At 33.9% G+C, this 19,036-nt stretch overlaps 1 protein-coding gene across 8 annotated transcripts in view; it reads right to left on the bottom strand.

Annotated features, from left to right (window-relative positions):
• LOC118197123 (uncharacterized) overlaps positions 1-19,036 on the bottom strand; it is a 466,504-nt gene that overhangs the window by 265,355 nt on the left and 182,113 nt on the right. The window contains exon 1 of one of the 8 annotated variants that reach the window (XM_085807501.1): positions 2,098-2,450. The exons of the other annotated variants lie outside the window; for them this stretch is intronic. Within the exon in view, the coding sequence (XP_085663627.1) occupies positions 2,098-2,373 (276 nt within the window). The 5' untranslated portion in view covers positions 2,374-2,450. Of the gene's footprint in view, positions 1-2,097; positions 2,451-19,036 lie in introns of those variants that run through there. 8 annotated transcript variants of the gene reach the window in all.

Below are 19,036 nucleotides of genomic sequence, written 5' to 3'. Positions count from 1 at the left end.
TTTTTTGTACAGTAGGAAGTTTCGAAGCAATGACTATAACAATCACTAAAGTTATGAACAATAATTGCCCAAATACCCGAAAAATACGTTTTATATATAAATATCGTATGCTAAAAATGGCTCAGTGGAGGTCTGAGAAATCCTTTTCTCTGGCCAGCATCAAAGTTAACAGTTTACTATTATTATTGATCAATGATTTTTTATTATTTCCCATATTTTTTATTATCATTAAGAAGGTTGGAACCATCAATTGAAAATTGATTCTGGTGAACCTATTCTTCGCATGAAGCGTCAGTGAGTTTTCGTTAATCTACATTAGAGTTTAAGGGCATAAAAACCTTACCGAAAAATATATTTGATTGGCATTCTGAATTTTGCGTGTAAAATCTTACATTCAGTGTCTATATTGTTTTCCCCGTATTATGATTAGTTAAGAAAGATGATTTGAAATAAATATAACTATTGTTTTAAAATAAGACCTGTTTGGTGTTTCAGATGCATTCTTTAAACAAAATATATGGGATGCCTCGTGGTACCAGTATGTATCTTAAATTGTCCCTCGTGTATACGACTACCACTTTCAGTGCAGCATACAAAAAACATAGCAAAATTTAAATATGGATTCTTTTGTTGATGGTTAGTGCTACTTTATCTCCCAAAATGTTTTTAATGATAGGAAGGAGAATAAAGGGCAATGTCAGCTGATAAAAAATAAACAGAGTTAATAATTAAAAATTATAATAAAAAAAGAAGTATCTGTTCCATCTCATAAAACTATGCTAGACTGATGAAGAAAATCACTGTTATTCTAATAACATTGGTTCGAATTTTAATACCATGTAATTACAATTCATTTTAATACATGGCTTATATAACATGAATTCTCTGAAAGAAAGAATCCAAACGGGAAAGGAAAAAAAGTTGACAGGCTCATAAATTATAAACCACAGTAGTGATTAAGAATCTAAAAACTAAAAGCAAGTAAGAATAAATGAATGAGATTTACCATTACGACATGAAGCATTATAAACTGGGATTCAGCGCTTAACAAGGATTCTATAATACCACTTGTTCACCTTGATAACATAAGCGGTTGAAAAAAATGGCCAATAAATCTTGCATCATGAAATACAATAGAAATCATCGTTTAAGATGTCAAATCTTTCAACATTGATCTTTATCACATCCAATCTTCGATTTAGAAGTAAGAAAAGATGCTAAGACGAAATTGTATTTCGAGTGTAACAAGAAAAGGACACTCCTTTCCTAAATTTGACAAATGCTTTCAGTAATTACGTCACTCAAAATTTAAGCATATAATTTGTAAAGATGGAAGAAGAAATCGCTTAGACGTTTATTGGCTAGGAATTATTATTCATTAATTTTTATTTCTGTTTTTATAATACTTTTGGTCACTTATAATGAAGTGAAATGATATTTTTACGACAAATTGAATTGTAATGCACATGTAGAGAGATTCAAAACATATGCAGACAAAATAATGGCCCCCCCGAAAGGGACATTTGTGACAGAAGATTATCATTTTCACTTTGCCACAGTAAAAATAAACTAATTCTTCTACATGAGAAAATTGATTTAATGAATATCCCATGCAATAAAAGTCCCAACAGCAAGCTATATTACATAAATCGAATTCCATGAACAGTTGATGGGATTGTAATTAAAATAACTTTAAACGAAAAATTAATATTTAATAAGAAAGGAACTTAAATTCAATAACCAAACATAAAATGGAGGGGATAAATGCAGCATCTCTAGACCGTGACTATAAAAAATAGCTACGAAATTTAAATTAAAAAGTATTTTTTACACACCCATCTTGCAATAAATGCTTAAATACATTTTTCAAAAGTCTTATCTTGTTCTAATAATGAAAAAAGAGAAATTACAAATTTTAAAATACATCATAACAAGTCTTATGTAAAAAAGGGGAAAAAAAAGTAAGACTTAAAAAAAAAAGTTATGTGTACTTGTGAACATACACCATCCAGTAAATATCTCAGCACTAATAAATGGAGAAAAGAGCAGAAATATTCAGATAAATAATAATTAATGTAACTTATATTAAGTGCCCACCTTGGATCTCTTAGCAGGTGAGGATACAAGTCTTGTCGTAGTTCGAGTGACAGTTCGAACCTGAGGAGAAGACGCTTTGGAAGATGTAACTGTCGTTTCGGTGACAGTTTTGTTTCCTCCTTGCGACGAAGTCGAAGAGCTAACCTGCTTGACCACGCGTGTCGTATGGTGGACAGTGCGCGACTCTCCACACCTGACCGTATGCTCTACGGGCTCCACACGGGACGAAACAAGCCGACTGCGGATAACCGCGCGATTGCCGCTCGAAGATTGCATGACCCTACACACAGGGTAACGAATCTACGACTGATGGAAAGCGAGCGAGCTCAGCTCTCAAGGAAACCTGACGGCCCACGGCTACAGAACCACTCCGGCCACTTTCATCGGCCCACACAACACTAACACCCATACGACTACTGCGGATGGCTCGTTTTGACAACTGTCGTCAAACACAATAGGAATTCAAGAATAAATGAGAAATATTGTCCCTGCCAGGAAATTTCCCGAGCTGCAGGATCCGAATTAATGTATTCACCACTACACGACATAAAACAGAAAGAAGCGGAGAAATGAATAGATTTGTTTATAAACGCGCTACACAGGAAGAGCTTCGTGAAATAAGAAAAAATTCGATGCCGCGATAAAAAGCGCGATAAAAATAAAATTTAGTATTCCACTTAGCTTATCGACTATGCATATCGCAAAAATTAACTGTAATGTAAATATTAACAGAAATATTGCTGCGTTGCATTTCAGCATAAACAACAAATACATAAACTCACTACCTATTTTACTGTTTATTTTTCTTCAGCCTTGTTAAAATGCTTCCAAGAATTTTATCAAGCATTAGACCTCTTCAAAAAAGATCAGTTGCGACACTTCATTTCCATAAAATCAAAATTCATGGCCATTTTTAGAACTAAGTTTTAATACTATATTAAACCCTAGCCTGCCTTTCTAAAGAATTATTTTCAAAATGTCGTAAAAAACCTAAATATAAATACATATTTTAATAAAACCTAAATACATAAATATACAACAAAATTCAAATAAGATGTGAACAATATCTCAAAGGGATACTGTTAAGTAAATCGTTTAACATGGTATGGGTAACAATTTTCAGAATTTAAAGAAAAAGTTGAGTTGTCCTCATATTAATCACGGTCCACCAGTGACCAAATGGATAACATTGCAGAATACTGGTAGTTAAATTCGGACTCGGGAATTCTGGACAAGAAGATAGCTGCATGAGCATTTACCTAGCTCTCTCCATGTGTAACGACGTGAATACTAGTTTTCCTTAGAAAATCTGCCCCACTAGCGAAGAACGGCAAAATCACTAAACATTGATAATTCGAGCTGGGTTCAAATCCCGGCAAACGGGCTAGTTGCATGGAAGTTTTCGTGATTTTATCGATTTGCAACATGGAAACGAGCTGGTTTACATTAGATAGGCCTACACGAAACCATCCCCTCTAGGCTGATAGTCCTCGTGTTTCAGCCGTAACCCAAATAATGAAATACGTTATGAAGCTCTCCACGAATGCATCCCTTCCCTTAGGCAGACAGCTCTCGTATACTCTGCCCTTATCAATTAAATAAGCACGCAAACATGATAATCAGAATAATAAATTTATTTCTAAAACTCAATTTTCATGATTTTTTTTTTCTTTTTTGGTTTATTTGATTAAGGCAAAGCACTCGAGAGCTATCTGCCTAAGAAAAGGGATCTTAATGTCCGTGCGATTTTCGTCGTTTGTTAGTTCTGTGGTGTGGGCTCCTGTCATAAGTAAAACACATACGTAATACTGGACAGAAGTTTAATTTTTTATCGGACAACACGAACAAAGTAAACATTTACATTTAAAACACAAATTTAATCAAAGCATATCATCTTCCCGTCGCTTCTAGCCGCGTAGCATGCGTTAACAATCTTTTAGTTACTTCTTGGGAGTTCAGTGTAGATGTCTACTGGCGAAAATGCGCATGACCGGAGTGTACTGTTTAGTAACCGTAGTTATGATACTGTCATTGAACCTTACATTTTTTAGTATACCGGTATTGTTCTTAAAAAATGTCCCCATTTATAAACTACCAAGCAAACTTTTCTCAGATGATTTTTTTACGTCATTATTGTGTAATAAATGCTTCGCTCGATAAACGCTAATAATGTAATAGATAAATTATTACAGCAAAGAATAATACAAACATAAACGAGTACAAAACGAATAACGAGAAAGAAAGTACATGTCCAAAACGTTATTGTTGAAAGAACTTGACAAACAAATGATAACATTTTGATTAATGAAACATGACAGAAAATTAATTAATATTTAAGAACTGAGCGACGGAGGGGGGGAACTTCCCGAGAACGCAAATAGCAGTGAGAATAGCTAAGAAAAACCTTTTATGAATTAAAGGAAAATAATGTATACAGCTTCGGCTCTATTACTGTAATTCATTTCATTATTCAAGATTCTGCTGTATATTGCGACAAACCACATTTTAATAGGACTCGAATTTGGCACAAATCCTGCAAGAAACTATGGCAGAGATGCTCTGAAAAATTAAGGAAATTGCGCTGAATATGAAAGGAATTCCATGAAAATGCAAGGCAGCAATTTTATAAAATATATAGGATTCACTGAAATGAAAAATTTATATATCATATTGTACTAATCAATTATTTTTATTTTAAGAAACTTTTCTTTCGCTTTTGATTTTAATTTCGTACCAGAATGCAAATTTTAAATGATGTATAAGCAAAATCTCAATGAGTTCGAAAATTGTGTTTAAGTAGAAGAGTTAGTTACGAGTAGAGCGGTTTACCCCGACAACGAGTTTATGACACATGTTTGCAAGTAGCTCTGTAGCTGAATATTTGTGCTAGAAATTTTACATTAAATTGATATTGTACATTCGGTCTGCTGCGTGCAGCCGATAATGCTTAATTAGATTGAAGTAGTAGACAGTCGTGTAGTTAAAATTTAATTCATTCTAATTATACTGTTACGGATTTGGTATTTAAATAGCTAATGTTAGCTGAATTGTAAATTAAATGGTTTTATTTCCCGCGCAGTGCAGCGCGTGACGAATATTAAAAGAAAGCTAAGCCGGAAAATTAAAAATACAAGAGCGCGTGCATTTAACATTTAATGAATATGTCTTTTTGATTTCGAGAAAGTTCCAGAAAGTTCTCGCGCGCGATTTAAAAATCTTATAAAAAGGAGTAAAACCTCTCAGTTCGTAGTCAGTCAGTTATTTTAGTTAGTTTGGTGTTGTTTTAAAAGAGTTTGTTTAGAAAACTGCTCTTGTTGATTGTAGCGAATTCGCGGATTAGCTTTCTTTAGCTGTTTTGAATTACGTTCTTTTGAACGTTTGAGTAGTTAAAAGATAACTACTGTGAGATTTTGTAATACTGCATGAATATTTGAGAAAATTTAAGCATATTTCTTGTGATAATAATAAATTTTTGTTCATTTTTCATCGGACTTAAGCATTCATTTCAAACGAAACCATACGCACGCAACAATACATACTGTTTGTGTTTAAGTTACTTTAGTCACAAGTGGTGGTTGGTTGTAAGCACGAGAGTGTGGACGTTTTGTTCAGTTTAGTTAAAATAAAAAGGTTGCTATAACCTTTGTCGGCAGTCATCTGTTTTTCAAGACATAGCGAGAATTCGCTATATCGTCTTCCAGGAGAATCTACATTTTATGCTCCCCAAAACAGTAAGACTCTGTTTTGGGGAGCATAAAATGCGGACTATCTAAAACAGCAGCAGGTGCTTAAAAGGAAATAAAAGACTATCTAAACAGCAGCAGCAATAAAAAATAAAGACTATCTAAAACAGCAGCAGGTGCTTAAAAGGAAAAATTATGTAACGTCATGCTAAGAAAATATCGCTACACTACATAATGCTTTGAAAAAAATCAAAATGGTCATATTAACTGTTTATACAGTGTGTCTCAAAATGCCGTTGCCAAAACTAACACGCTGGTCTTTCATACCATGACAAACAAGATTTACATAGCAACTTGTGACCGAAAATCTAAACGGCGACCGCTAGAGGGCATTGTTCGCAGTCTTATAGGAGAGTGGAAACTGTGATTATTTCAGGCAAGGACGCTGACGAAGAAGGATGGATATTTTGTATAAAGAGTGTTGCCGGATCTAATGGTTGAAGTTCCAGCAGCTACACGCCGAAACAGCTGGTCTCAGCATGATGGAGGGCCTGCACATTTCAGCAGCACTACGTGGGAATACCTTAATAGGACATATCTTGATCGCTGGATTGGCAGAGGCGGACCAGTCGCATGGCCACCACGATCCCTCGACCTGACTTCCCTGGATTTATGCCTTTCGAGATACATGAAGTCTACAGTGTACGAGGTGATCGTAACATCAACATAGACCTCGTCGCCACGCGTCCGTCACACACCTGCCCATTTTGAACGGGATCTTGAATCCATGCGACGACGTTGTGAAGCATACAATTTGGCGAATGGAAGAAATTTTGAACATCTATGATGTAACCATTTTCTTTAATAAATGTTATATTAATATCTCTTTCGACGTCCTTTCTTTCTTCCCCTCTACGATTGCGAACACTGCCCCCTAGCGGTCGCCGTTCGCATCTTCGGACCCAAGTCCTATGTAAATCTTGTTTGTCATGGTATGACAGACCAGCATGTTAAGTTTGGCAACGACATTTTCAGATACCCTGTATATTAGTGCCCACATATAAATCAAAGTATTTTATTTCTTGCTTGGTCTCATTCTCTGTGCCAAAAATATGGTTGACAATTTTCAACAATATATATATTGTTACGAATTTTGTTCATATGTAAATAAGAGAAATTAATTAGTGAAATTATTTATAAAATTGGTTTTAATGACTTATTTTTGTGGCCAAATCCGGGAAGAAATCGCTGAAACTCGCAAAATTTGGCGGAATTTTGGTCCGGTCCCTGTATAACTGCAATGGGTATTCTAATTGAATAACTAGAATTGATACTCTATGTAGCATTAACCGTATCTGGCCCTCATACGCCTTCCAGTAATTTAGTGCGCCGGCTGTAAATCGTGGATATGTCACTTACATTGCGATGCATTTACATATCCAACTGTAGTATTTTTTTCCTTTCTGTACTTGAAACTGGAATTACGTTATAGTCATTTAAAATTCAAGGAGCAACTCTAGGTTATAATTACTTTCCTTACAATTACTTTTAATCAATTGTAAAAAACAAACCAAAAGCGCACTTAATTCATACGCGCTTTTATTTCTATTTACATACTACATTTATTTTATTAACCTCCCACTTTTTTTTGGTTTTGTTTTTCTTGTTGTTTTATTGTGTGTGTGCGTGAGAGAAAGAGACGGAGTTCGATTCCCCCCCCCTGATTTTTCAAATGTTAATAACAAGCTAAAAAGGCCCAAAATGTAAAAAACATTGTTCACTGACAGAAATGCTTCCTAATGAGCACCACTCAATCTAAGCTTATCTCCCATATCTAAATTGGAACATATTTCAGTTTATGTTTCATATGTTTTATTTCCGTAGCACACACAGAATACAGTTCAAGGTGTTAGATTTAATCTACGAAAATAATAATAATAAGACTTAATAAGACAGCTAATAAAAACTTTTCACCGCAACAGTAATGAATATATTGACATTTTTTAAGATAAATTACTTTACATTTTATGCAGTTTTTAATGTTATATAATGAAAGCTTTGAAAATCAGTTACTTTATATTTCATTGAGTTTCTGTTGTGATTTTGCAGGCGAAGGCACTGGCTTAGAGAAGGCTGTTTTTGTGAAGTGTGTGACTGGTGGTTTTTTTTTTTTTTTTTTTTTTTTTTTTTTTTTTTTTTTTTACATTAAAAATAGGAGGAAAACAGAAAATGCCGGGTAACCAATAAATTTTTACCCAAAAGTAAAATTAAATATATGTATAAAAGATGTAGTCTTTAACAAGAAGGTTATTTATAGCTGCAAAGGACTACCTTCTTAGAGGAGAATGCCTTCGTGGAGAACTTACCATGGGAAAATGGTTTGTATTCATGTAATACATGTAAGCATTTAAAATATTTTAAGGGTGCGTTTTCAGTCGGTCTTTTTTCATGCTCTTTACAACAGAAATTTTATTGAACCAATGAAATTGCATTTACTTTCTGTCAAGATTGCTGCAGAACCTGCACTGGAAATGCAATCCATCCCGCTTTTATTAACGCTTTACGTAGAAAATGAGTAACCTCATTTTTTATGACATCGTTCTTCAAATATCTGACCTGGATCTAACACGAAGATACACTGTGATCATTTTCGCTTACACATGCTTGCAGAATAAACGCCTCCTACGCTTCACGTTTTTTTGCATAGCAGTAAGAGAACCAATATACAACTGGTCCTAACGGTACCTTCTACCCATTAAACATGAAAAAACATCAATTTAGGAGTTTGAGAACCCCATCATTCAATAAAATTAAGTCATTGAAGAAATTTCTTTAGAAAATTTGGAAATTTACTATTTATTTATTCTTTTTTGGGGGAAAAAAACATAATACAAAGCAATTTTGGAACCCTAGTAATCAGCAGACATGGCAGTTATATAAAAAGTATAGCTCAAATCATGTGTTAATGATAGGCAACAAAAAGAAAATCCAGTCACCTTTAAATTTATTAAATAATTTATACGATGACACATTCAACGGCAATTTGAACAAGATATTTGTTTTATAACTATAAACTTTACACTTAGAGTCAAAATGCAGTCAGACTCGGTTATGATGATTACGAGTACATAATGAAATCACCAACGTAATGACAAAATGTCACGATTTGAACTTACGAGAAAATTCCCAAATACATTCACTTAAATCCATATAAAACGAGCTGTGATTGTAAAGAAAAATTTCGTCAGTCCCCGGCCTCTCATTATTATTGTCTCTTATAAGACAAAAAGAAAAATAATAACAATATGAAGTTATAAAAACAAACTGCATTTAGAAAACAATGCATGGAATTTTAATAGCACGCATGGATTTTGCGGAATCCAAATTGCATTCAAATTCAATGTAAATATCTCTCGAAAAGGCATATTTTCAAGTAAAGATACAAGAGGATTGAACCTTTAACAGCAGATAAATGAAAATATGTGTATGTTTGTTTGGCTAGGGTGTAAACCGATAGCCCAACTACTTTTGTGTGTGTGCGCAAGAAAGAAAATATACAACAAAATTCTAATTTTAATTTGAAAGAATCCCTTAAGTACCTATTTTCATTTTGTTATTTTCTCTTTCTCATTTAACAATAGCAGCTGCTTAGAATAAATCTCTCTGAGCCATGTCACTTGAAAAATAATTACTGTCATATGATTCTTGTGCAATGTTCATGACGCAGTTACTTCCATAACGCTTCAACCAATAACGATTTCAAAATCCGGAACAGAAACTAAATTATTTTTGCAACAAATTTTCATCTTGGACACGTCATATTCTCTCCTTTTTTTTCCCGGTCTGACAACCCACTTTCAGTCCGCTGCTGTACTATTTTTTTAGCATCGAAATTCATTGCTATGAAGATGTAGAAAAGGCATAAATGTGATTAAAACATGCCATCGATTGCGTTCATTATACTGTGTAGTTCAAGTTACGAATGTGCTTTCAAGGATGAAATTTTAATCTGTTAAATCGGCACTATCAGTATTTGTTTAGGAAATGTTAGTACTTAAACGTAGGAATGTGGCATAATGCAAAATGGCCAATTTTGGAAAAGTATTTGTTCGATGAAAAAATTTTCGACGAAATATTGTAAATGATATGTTAGAGAAATCATGAGTCAGATTCTCTAAGACGACGAGCATTTGTCTGGATAGAAATGGGCTTGTCACAGGCAGCTAAATGCGAGTTGTAGTGCCGCTCGCAGACTATGGATTGAGATTTTCAGTGAATTTTCGAAAGACCAGTTTCAGGCTATCCACCGGTGACAGCGCCTTCCGGCAGTCGCAGCTTAGCACTTTCGGCTAGAAGACGACGAACCAAAAAAAAAAAAAAAAAAAAAAAAAAAAAAAAAAAAAAAAATTTGTCTCACATCAGTTTACAATTACAAGAATATACCTACTGCCATTGTGAGACGAAACTGCATATGCGTGGACTATTTGCTCGAAGATCCATTGCTTGTATTCCATTCGTATTTTAATACGAAACTTACCTACTCAGATGGGCAAGAGAGCACAGAAAGTGAATCAGTGAGTAACGACGCTTCGTACTCTTCGTAGATGTATCCAGATAGTTTTTACAGCGCAACTGACGTCTCGTATTATGATTTTCAGAGAGCAAGAAGATGATACAGCCAGCCAAACATTGTCGAATGAGACATTTATCTAGGCGACAGTATCATCGTTCGAAAGGAATCAATTTAGGCGGTCGCACTGGACTGTAAGTGCCTCTTAACAGATCTGTCAGAACTACAGGAATGACATCCTCCTTATTCCTTAACTCCTGGAAGGCAGTGTAATTTCTATTTATGCAAAGAAAGGTATCCAGTGTCAGAAAGGATTAAAAATCACTGCCCACCGAAACTTCGTTTTGAGGTTCAGTTGTCAGTCACAGAATGAAGACTTCCCCTGTGCCATGCAAACAAAAATTTAGTATGAAATCCCGCAGAAATACATGATTTTTCCCAGAAAGAAGTCATTTCTAAAGAATCCACACGCAGTCCGAAATGAAACAAACAATTTGAATGTGTTCCAGATAGAATAAGAACATTAGACACGTCTGTAAAATCTCACTTTTAATTTACTAAGCAACGAAATGTTTAAAGTCTAAAATATATCAGAACCCCTATAGTCCCAAATAATGCAGACCAATGCTATTTCCGATAAAACAGAAGATCATAGCCATTTTGGATTAAAAGTTACGGACACCTAAAAAACGTCTAATTCTACACATTCTGAGCTTCCTTAGAATCGTATAATACGAATACACCGCACTTTTCCTGAAAACGCGTTCCACGAAAGCATCCCTTCCCTTAAGTCAGGTAGTTCATGCTTTGCCATAAAAAAAATATTCCGATAAAGGCACAGAACAGTACATGTTCGGATTTATTTTAAAGTAATATCATTTACTGTAATAGCTTTAAGAATAAAAGAGCATTTTATTACAGCTGCATTTTAATATTAATGTTTTGTCTCTCTCAGAAATTAAATTAAAAAAGAGTGAAAACTAACAGAAGGTTATTTTACAGTACATTTTTATCGTTTAAATTTTTTTAAATATCCTTCAGAATCCTCCCCCCCCCAAAAAAAAAAACTGCTTCTTTCTTCTTTGCTGAAATGTTCTCAGTTCCTTAAGAAATAAAAAAAAGATGGCCAGGGCAATGTTTTCTTGTTGTTCAATACGCAAAATGCTATTTCGATACATTTAGACGATCAGTGTGAGAAAACTTGGGTCGATTTGCTGTGTACTAGGTACAGTGTTCAAGATAAAGTTTCAACGAAGTACACAAAAAAAATACAGCATTTCTCATCTGTTGCAGGTATATTTTAGAATAAATTTGCTAAACTATTCTAAAAATGCCCACATATGTTATATAAATATATTCCTATAAAACTAAAGCTTTGATAGATGAGTAGATAGATTTTGATCCCTTAGAAAACGACTACTGCTCAAACAATGTAAAAAATTTAATAGCTTCAAACATAATTAATGCAGAAATTTTTACTAAGTATTATGTTTGCATGGAACTACAAGCTTCAGAAATCTCCTCATTTGCTCAAGCTTCAGGTTTGGTTTATTTGATTATGGCAAAGCACTCTAAGGTTATCTGCCTAAGGGAGGGGATGCCTTCGTGGAAGACTTTCTATGGAAAACTGGCCAGTAAACACATTACATATTGCTGAAGCTTCAGAAAAGTCTTCGTCTGTCATAAAAACTTTAAGCTCCAAAATATTAATAATAAGTGGCATAGAAATGAAGCATTCACAATACACTGTAATTCTATCAAAGAAATTTAATTAATATTTTTCAAATACTTTGAAAGCTTACAATCAATAATCAGTTTAAGACATTTTATTTAGTCACAGCAAGGGAGGAAGTACAGTTATGTGATTTCTTTCTCAAAATAGCACGCTAATTAAAAGCTATTTATTCAAGGTCGAATTTTACGTACAAGGACTTATAAAACAAAAACTTAACGCCTCCAAAGTCACTGCCCGCGTTCCTACCATATGTGGGTGGATGAGTGCCCGTAATACCACTCACTGGCTTGTGACACTACAGTTGTAACTCACTACCCTGCAATACCATAAAGCCACTGCTAATATAGTAAGCAGTTGTTGGATGGTTTGGTTTATTTGATTATGGCAAAACATACGAGGGCTATCTGCTTAAGGGAAGAGATACCTTCGTGGACTACTTTCTAATGGAAACTGGCTCGTATACACGTTACACATGGGGAAAACCACGAAAACTTCCATGCAGCCAGCCCGTTCGCTAGAATTCGAACCCCGGACCGAACTACCAGTGTTCAGCGACTTTACCGCTCGGCTGCTGGTGGGCAGCACTTGTTGGAAGAGGCTTCTAAGGCAGACACTGTCTCGCTGAAGTCTTTCAGCTTCCGTTCGATTATTAAAAGGAATGCTTCTAATCCCATAATAAGCACCAAGGGGAGGTGAGGTGAGGTGAGGTTAGGTTAGCCAAAGCATGTGAAAGCTCTCTTCCCTAAGAAGCCTAGTTTCTTAGGGAATTTCTAAAAAACAAACGAAAATTTATATCTGGATCTCAAACATTGCCAGGGGTGGAATGTACAAAACGCATTAATACAAGCAGTTTCACTTTAAATGTCTATATTTAAAACGGAACAAGCTGATTACCGGATTTTCTGTACTGATAACACAAGGAGTCCTCACAAAAACTATGCTGTGCGTAGTCCCCAACCTTGCCTGATAGCCTTGACGGAGGGCGATAAAAAACACGGAAGTAAGTATAAGTGGAATTAAATGAGTATGTAATTCCTTCGTTTTACAGCCTTTTGTTCTTACGGCTTATTTCACTTCCATACGACTAAATTATTTGGTTGAAAAAGCTAAGAAACGTTGAGGTGTGGAAATTTCCAGCAATTTAAATGTACAAACAATGGCGTCATTAAAATGTAAAATAAATATATAAATAAAGCAAATACAATTTAATAACAATGTCACCACAGTAATTGCTCATAAAAAGGGTGCTATACAAACAATAGGATTAGAATTACTAGAGAAGCTAAAGATTCCGTGTCCCTTCTACTTTATTTCAAAAATTTTTAAATGATTAGAAAAAACTGAATATGCTGCTGGCTGTAATAAAAAATCAGTTATTGATGACAATAAACAAAACTGACTGCAGTTATAAGGTAATAACCAGTTCACCATAAGAGATTAAAGCCAAGCTGACCACAGTACCTCAGATGAGAGAACATTCGTCTGTCCACAATTTAAAAGTTCCTGAGATCGAGCCTCAATGAAGAAACAAACGTTTCATTTTCCCAGAAATTCTGCGACTTAAATACGCTATATGCTTTTAAAAAAATGAGTGAACACATGCTATTAGTGCTATAACTGGCTCGCTGAGAGAGAACTTCTGCTTAAAGAGGGTATAAGGTCTCTCTTTTCCGCATGCCTTCGTGGTGTAATTTGAAGCATACTCGAAGCGTATTCGAAAGGTCCAGGGTTCGAGTCCCGGTTACAACACTGCACATTTTTCACGTCTCCTGCTTAAAAAAAAAAAAAAACCCAATGAATCTAAGGGAGGCATACGAATACAAAAGCGTTATAACCAGTTACTTGAAATTATATCTAATAAGCCCTTGAGAATGAAAAAATAAACTTACAATGAAGGACGACATATTTGTTTCCACTTTTGCAAATCAAGCTTTTATTCAGCGCATATGAAGGCATTTTTGTATGCAAATAACGTTCAGAATATTCTAGTTGTTTAAGCTTTTTATCATATAGGAACATGTCAAACTATATGTGAAGCTACATAGCATAAACTTTAATATTAAAAACCTCAAAAAGCGAGTTAAAACCGTGTTTGAAAAATGGCTGGAATTCTTCCTGGAAATCCGAGTTTCTTTGTTTGCTTATTTAAATGGTAAAGGCAAAGCGGACGATGGCTATCAGCTTAAAGAAGATGCTTTTATCAAGGAATGTTTACGCAAAACGGACTCGTACTTGAAATTCCATGAACGAGGCGAAAATCAAAATAAAATTAAAATTTCTGACAACATCTTGAAACGCTACCTTTAACACGTGTTGCATCATTAAACAATTCATGCTTTCGGATGAATGTGCGTTTTTATATTCAGGTGGACACATTCAGCAAGCGAATATTTTTTTAGTTTATTAATTTAAGCACTTTTTTTTTTATATTTCCTTCCATCATTATACATCAACATCTTGCAACTATCAAAATTTAATTCTTTTTTCAATAATATTAATAAAATTTTGTAGTTTTCAGAATGTTTAAGTAACATGAATCTACACATGTTTAAGCAACATGAAAAACTCAGATTTTCAGACAAAATACGTGTTTATATACAGAAAAATATATATTCGTTATTTTTTTTTTTTTTTTTTTTAAGTCCAAAGTGGCTTTGTCCAGAGGGACTATTGTTTTCGTTTTGCGATTTTGTGTCGAATCGCTCTGAATGTCCGTTTCACTTTTTAAACTGTTGCCACCAAATATATCGCCCTGTATTACATTTGAAGAAATTAAATAATGAAAAATCTGCATGCATGTATGTATGTTTCTCGCACTGTGATAAAACAACGGTACCTACAGCCACCAAATTTTGAATGACGTAATCCTACTGTGAATATGGGCATCTGGAAACCCAAGTTTGAAATTTGTTTTATTATCGACTTTATTTTGTAAAACTTTAACGAATTTTTGATCAACAAACTCAAGGATTTCAAAGCGAGCAATGGCAACATTGTACAGAAAAAAACATTTTTATCTCTAGCGCGTGAGACTGTGTATCGGAAATCCTAAAGATATGTTCAATTTAAAATTATTTTGTGATATTGCTCTTGAACTGAATTCTATGGTTTAAGTGCGAAGAACATGATAAAATAAAGGTAACACACAAAGTTAAAAAAAAAAGTCATTTGCTTCAAAAGTGCAGTTTCATATAATTGTTACAAGTTTGCTGTCAATTCCTCTTTCTATACTACATTTAATTCATCAGAGTTCTTTATCATAACAATCAAAACCATCAGCTGTTGCTCTCATTTCTTACTTTTTATGCCAGAAATATGTAAAAATTACATATTGCAGCAAGAGGATCACATAAGCCGTCTCTTCTTGGAACCGCAATCTTATGCAACTGCCTGGTAGTCTGAAGGACATCAGTTTGACTTTCCTCCGTGAAAACTACTTACAAGCTAATTTAGTCGTCTGCTTTACTCTCCTTTCTTAAATATTTTAAAAAATAAACGAATCGTACGGAGTCATTAATTTAACACTTAATAATACATCATAGCTTCAGAAGAAAAGTGAATATGTCCAAAATAACCCTTTTTATTAATTACTTTCTTTATATATAACTTAGCGAATGAGAAATGGAGGATAAAAATTTAACAATTTCAGGCAGAATTTTAGAAGCAAAGTAATGTGTATCACGAGAGCAATGCTTTTAATTCTCTGCGCGACAATATAATACATAGTACGCATTCGAAACTCATTCAATTTCAGCAAGAAATTTATTTTTAAGCCTTGAGAAAAGATACAATAATTAACTTCATCGTTTAGGAACAGAAACGGGGTTTACAGACGCAATTAGCGAAGTGCATATTAGAAGCATGACCTAATTTTGCCGACTGAATACTCTGACCAAGCAAAAAATAATTTATTCGATTTCGGGTCATATGTTGGCTAAGACGAATTTTAAACATACGATGATGAAAGTGTTATCTTTTTATTCATCCTGACCAGAAATAAGGAACGCTTTTCACACAAAAAATTTAAATCTTTTAAAAATATGCAGATATATCAATGTATTTATGAAATTACGTGTAATTAATTAGCTATCACATGTAGTTCAAAAGAGCCATTTCTTCGGTTTTCTTTCCTTTTTTACGAACTCCAAAGCATAGGATTGGTTGACTATTTAAGGCAAAGCACGCGAAGGTTATCTGTCTAAAGAAAAGGGCACTTTCACGAAGGTTTTTTACGAGAAACTGAAACATGAAGAACACCTTGAACAGCTAGCCCGTCCAGCTAGCACTCATGCAGCTTAGCCCGTTCGCCGGGATGCGAACACAGGTTGAACTATCAGCGTTCAACAGTCTTAGCCAATTGCCTGCTGCTGGGCATAAATTATAAGGAATACTACAACTAAAACATAAAACCTGAAGAATATCTGAAAACATTTCGAATACCACACCGAATTCAGTTATAAATTTATGCGGAAACACAGTTACAAGAACAGACTTATAGGAATCCTCGACTTTAATAACACGAATATTCCCCCTCAATATAACAGCTTATAAATTTTAAGCCTTAATCTCTACTGAACAATTTTCTGAGGAAATTTTAAAATTTCATTAAACTTCTCAAACAGCTTTGCAGCGTCACCATTTTCCCGTTCACACTGATTTAGCAATTAATTTTTTAAAAAATTATATTATGTACTTCTAGATAAGGAAAATTATTCAGTTCCCCCGCCCGGGTACTGCCGTATTTCAAATAATTTCAATGTTTTATAGCAAATGCTTAATTATTAGTTGGAAAAAAAAAAAAAACTGCAATGTGCACTTACTTGCACTCTAACTGGATTTGGGGGAAAGACACAGTTGGTTCTACACCAAGGGTTTCCAACGGAGTTTGTCCTGGCCCCTTAGGGGTCGATGAAATTATAAAGGGGTCAATGATGATCCAAAAAGTCCACTGGTGGTCGACAGCCGAATATGCACAGGCAATTGATCAGCATAATCAAGATCCCATTATTGATTACACAAAACTTATTAAAAAACTGATAATTGTTTTTTAATATAAAGTTGTGTAATGTAGTGAGGAAGAAGTCATGTAAAATATATATAAGGAGAAAAATACATCAAAATTATTTAACGTATTTTTCAAATCAATATTTTTTTGAATACATAAATTTTTAATGCAATAAGTGCAATATAAAAAAGTATAAGGCAAGAATACAAGGAAACACAATTGAAAAAAATACGAAAAACGCAAAAGTACAACGGAAAACAAGAAACAAGCTGAATATTTTTGACCGAGGTGGTTTAAAAATTAAATTAAGCAATTTCTTTTCCAAGTATTAAAAAATTGCATTAGTACATCAAAGGCAACCAACACATTAATTAAAATCGATATTCTGGGCAATTAAAATGTGTAATATTTTTTGTTTTGTTTTGTTTAGTTTATGTCTGCACCATTAAAACTGATAAAAACAAAATAGTTTAACATAAATCTAATAAACCATTTTTTCAAAACTTTTGCTCATATACTAAATCTAATTGCTATTTTTAATTCTGTGCAATCATTTATATTATGATAACTTTGCATACTGTATATTATAGAGAAAAATGCAAAAGGGTCGATGAAGAAGACAATTCCTTTAAAAAGGGTCGATGCAAGAAAATAGTAGGGAATCTCTGAAATAGCGCACAGAAAATGACAAATAACAGAGACATATCGCCAAGTAAGGATTATGTCACCAAACAGCTTGATTTTGGTTTAAGACAACCATGTACAAAGGAGTCGTATCGACTGAACCAAACAGTTAAACCAGGTTTTTCTCAACCACGAGGGAATTTTATAGTTTCGGGAGGGGGATGCAACTAGGCTTTTATTTACCTGTTAAGTACCTAGTTTTAGTTTATGAATATATATAAAAAAATTAATTAATTAAAAAAAACTACTTTCATTCAGGTTTTGGAATTTATCAACATTTTCTATATTTTCTTCGTTTAATTTGCAAAGCGCATTAATAAGTAATCTAAATTTAAATAAATATATATGCATTTTTCGTGTTCAGAAAAGAAAGGAGGATGATCGTTTAGAAATGGTGAAAGGGGTGCATATGCGAAAAAAAAAAAAAAAAAAGTTTAGAATTCCCCTAATTTAAACGGAGTGAAATTCTAGACGACCTTGCTCTTTCGCGTCCAAATACTTTGTTCACTTGTTTTGAGTTTTACACTTTTACGAATAGTCTGTTTGAAAACGCTCATTATTTTATTCTAGTTAGTTATTTTTATCATGCAGTTTAGCAAAAGGAGTAATAATCTGAGTCTAAGGGGAAAATTTGTCTTGTTAAACACCTATGATCGAAAGTCAAAGGTACTTTGACCCAAAATTGAGTCAAAGGAATGTAGCTCTTAAGTTAAATATTTCTCAACATCGTTTTTTTAATGTTAGATATTAAAAAAATCGCGAAGATATTATTTGCAAATCAAAGCAATATCGAAATGAAAGCAAGAAACGGATGCGTAAAGACAAAGATCAGAGTTGAGAAAACACCGAAGATTTAACTTATTAATGTACATGAAAAAGGTGTGGCAGTATACGGTCTTTTGATGCAGCAGAAAGCTGAAGAATTAGCCATACAAATTGGAAAAGATGATTTTGTCGAAACAGATGGCTGGTTTAACTGATAGAAGAAAAATATGCAGACTTACCTGCTGCAAAACATTATTGTCAAGTAAATGGCCTAAATTGTGTAGGAACTATTGTCTTGAAAATATTTTTAATGCCAAAGAAACAGGTCTATACCATCATGCATTGCCTCAACATACAAATTTATTTTAATCTGAAAACTCAAAAGGATGTAAAATATCAAAAATCGTGTGACCGTTTTATTCTGCGTTAACATGCATCGAGGGAGGGGGGAGGGAAATCCAGAAAAAAGAAAAATCCTCGATGTTTTAAAGGAGTAA

Source organism: Stegodyphus dumicola, chromosome X1 (genome assembly GCF_044657685.1).
Source record: "Stegodyphus dumicola isolate Sdum_Otavi_A_Nest chromosome X1, ASM4465768v1".
In the NCBI taxonomy this organism is placed as follows: Eukaryota; Metazoa; Arthropoda; class Arachnida; order Araneae; family Eresidae; genus Stegodyphus; species Stegodyphus dumicola.
Note: the sequence above shows the minus strand (reverse complement) of the source record. Positions and strands in the feature narration are given on the sequence as shown.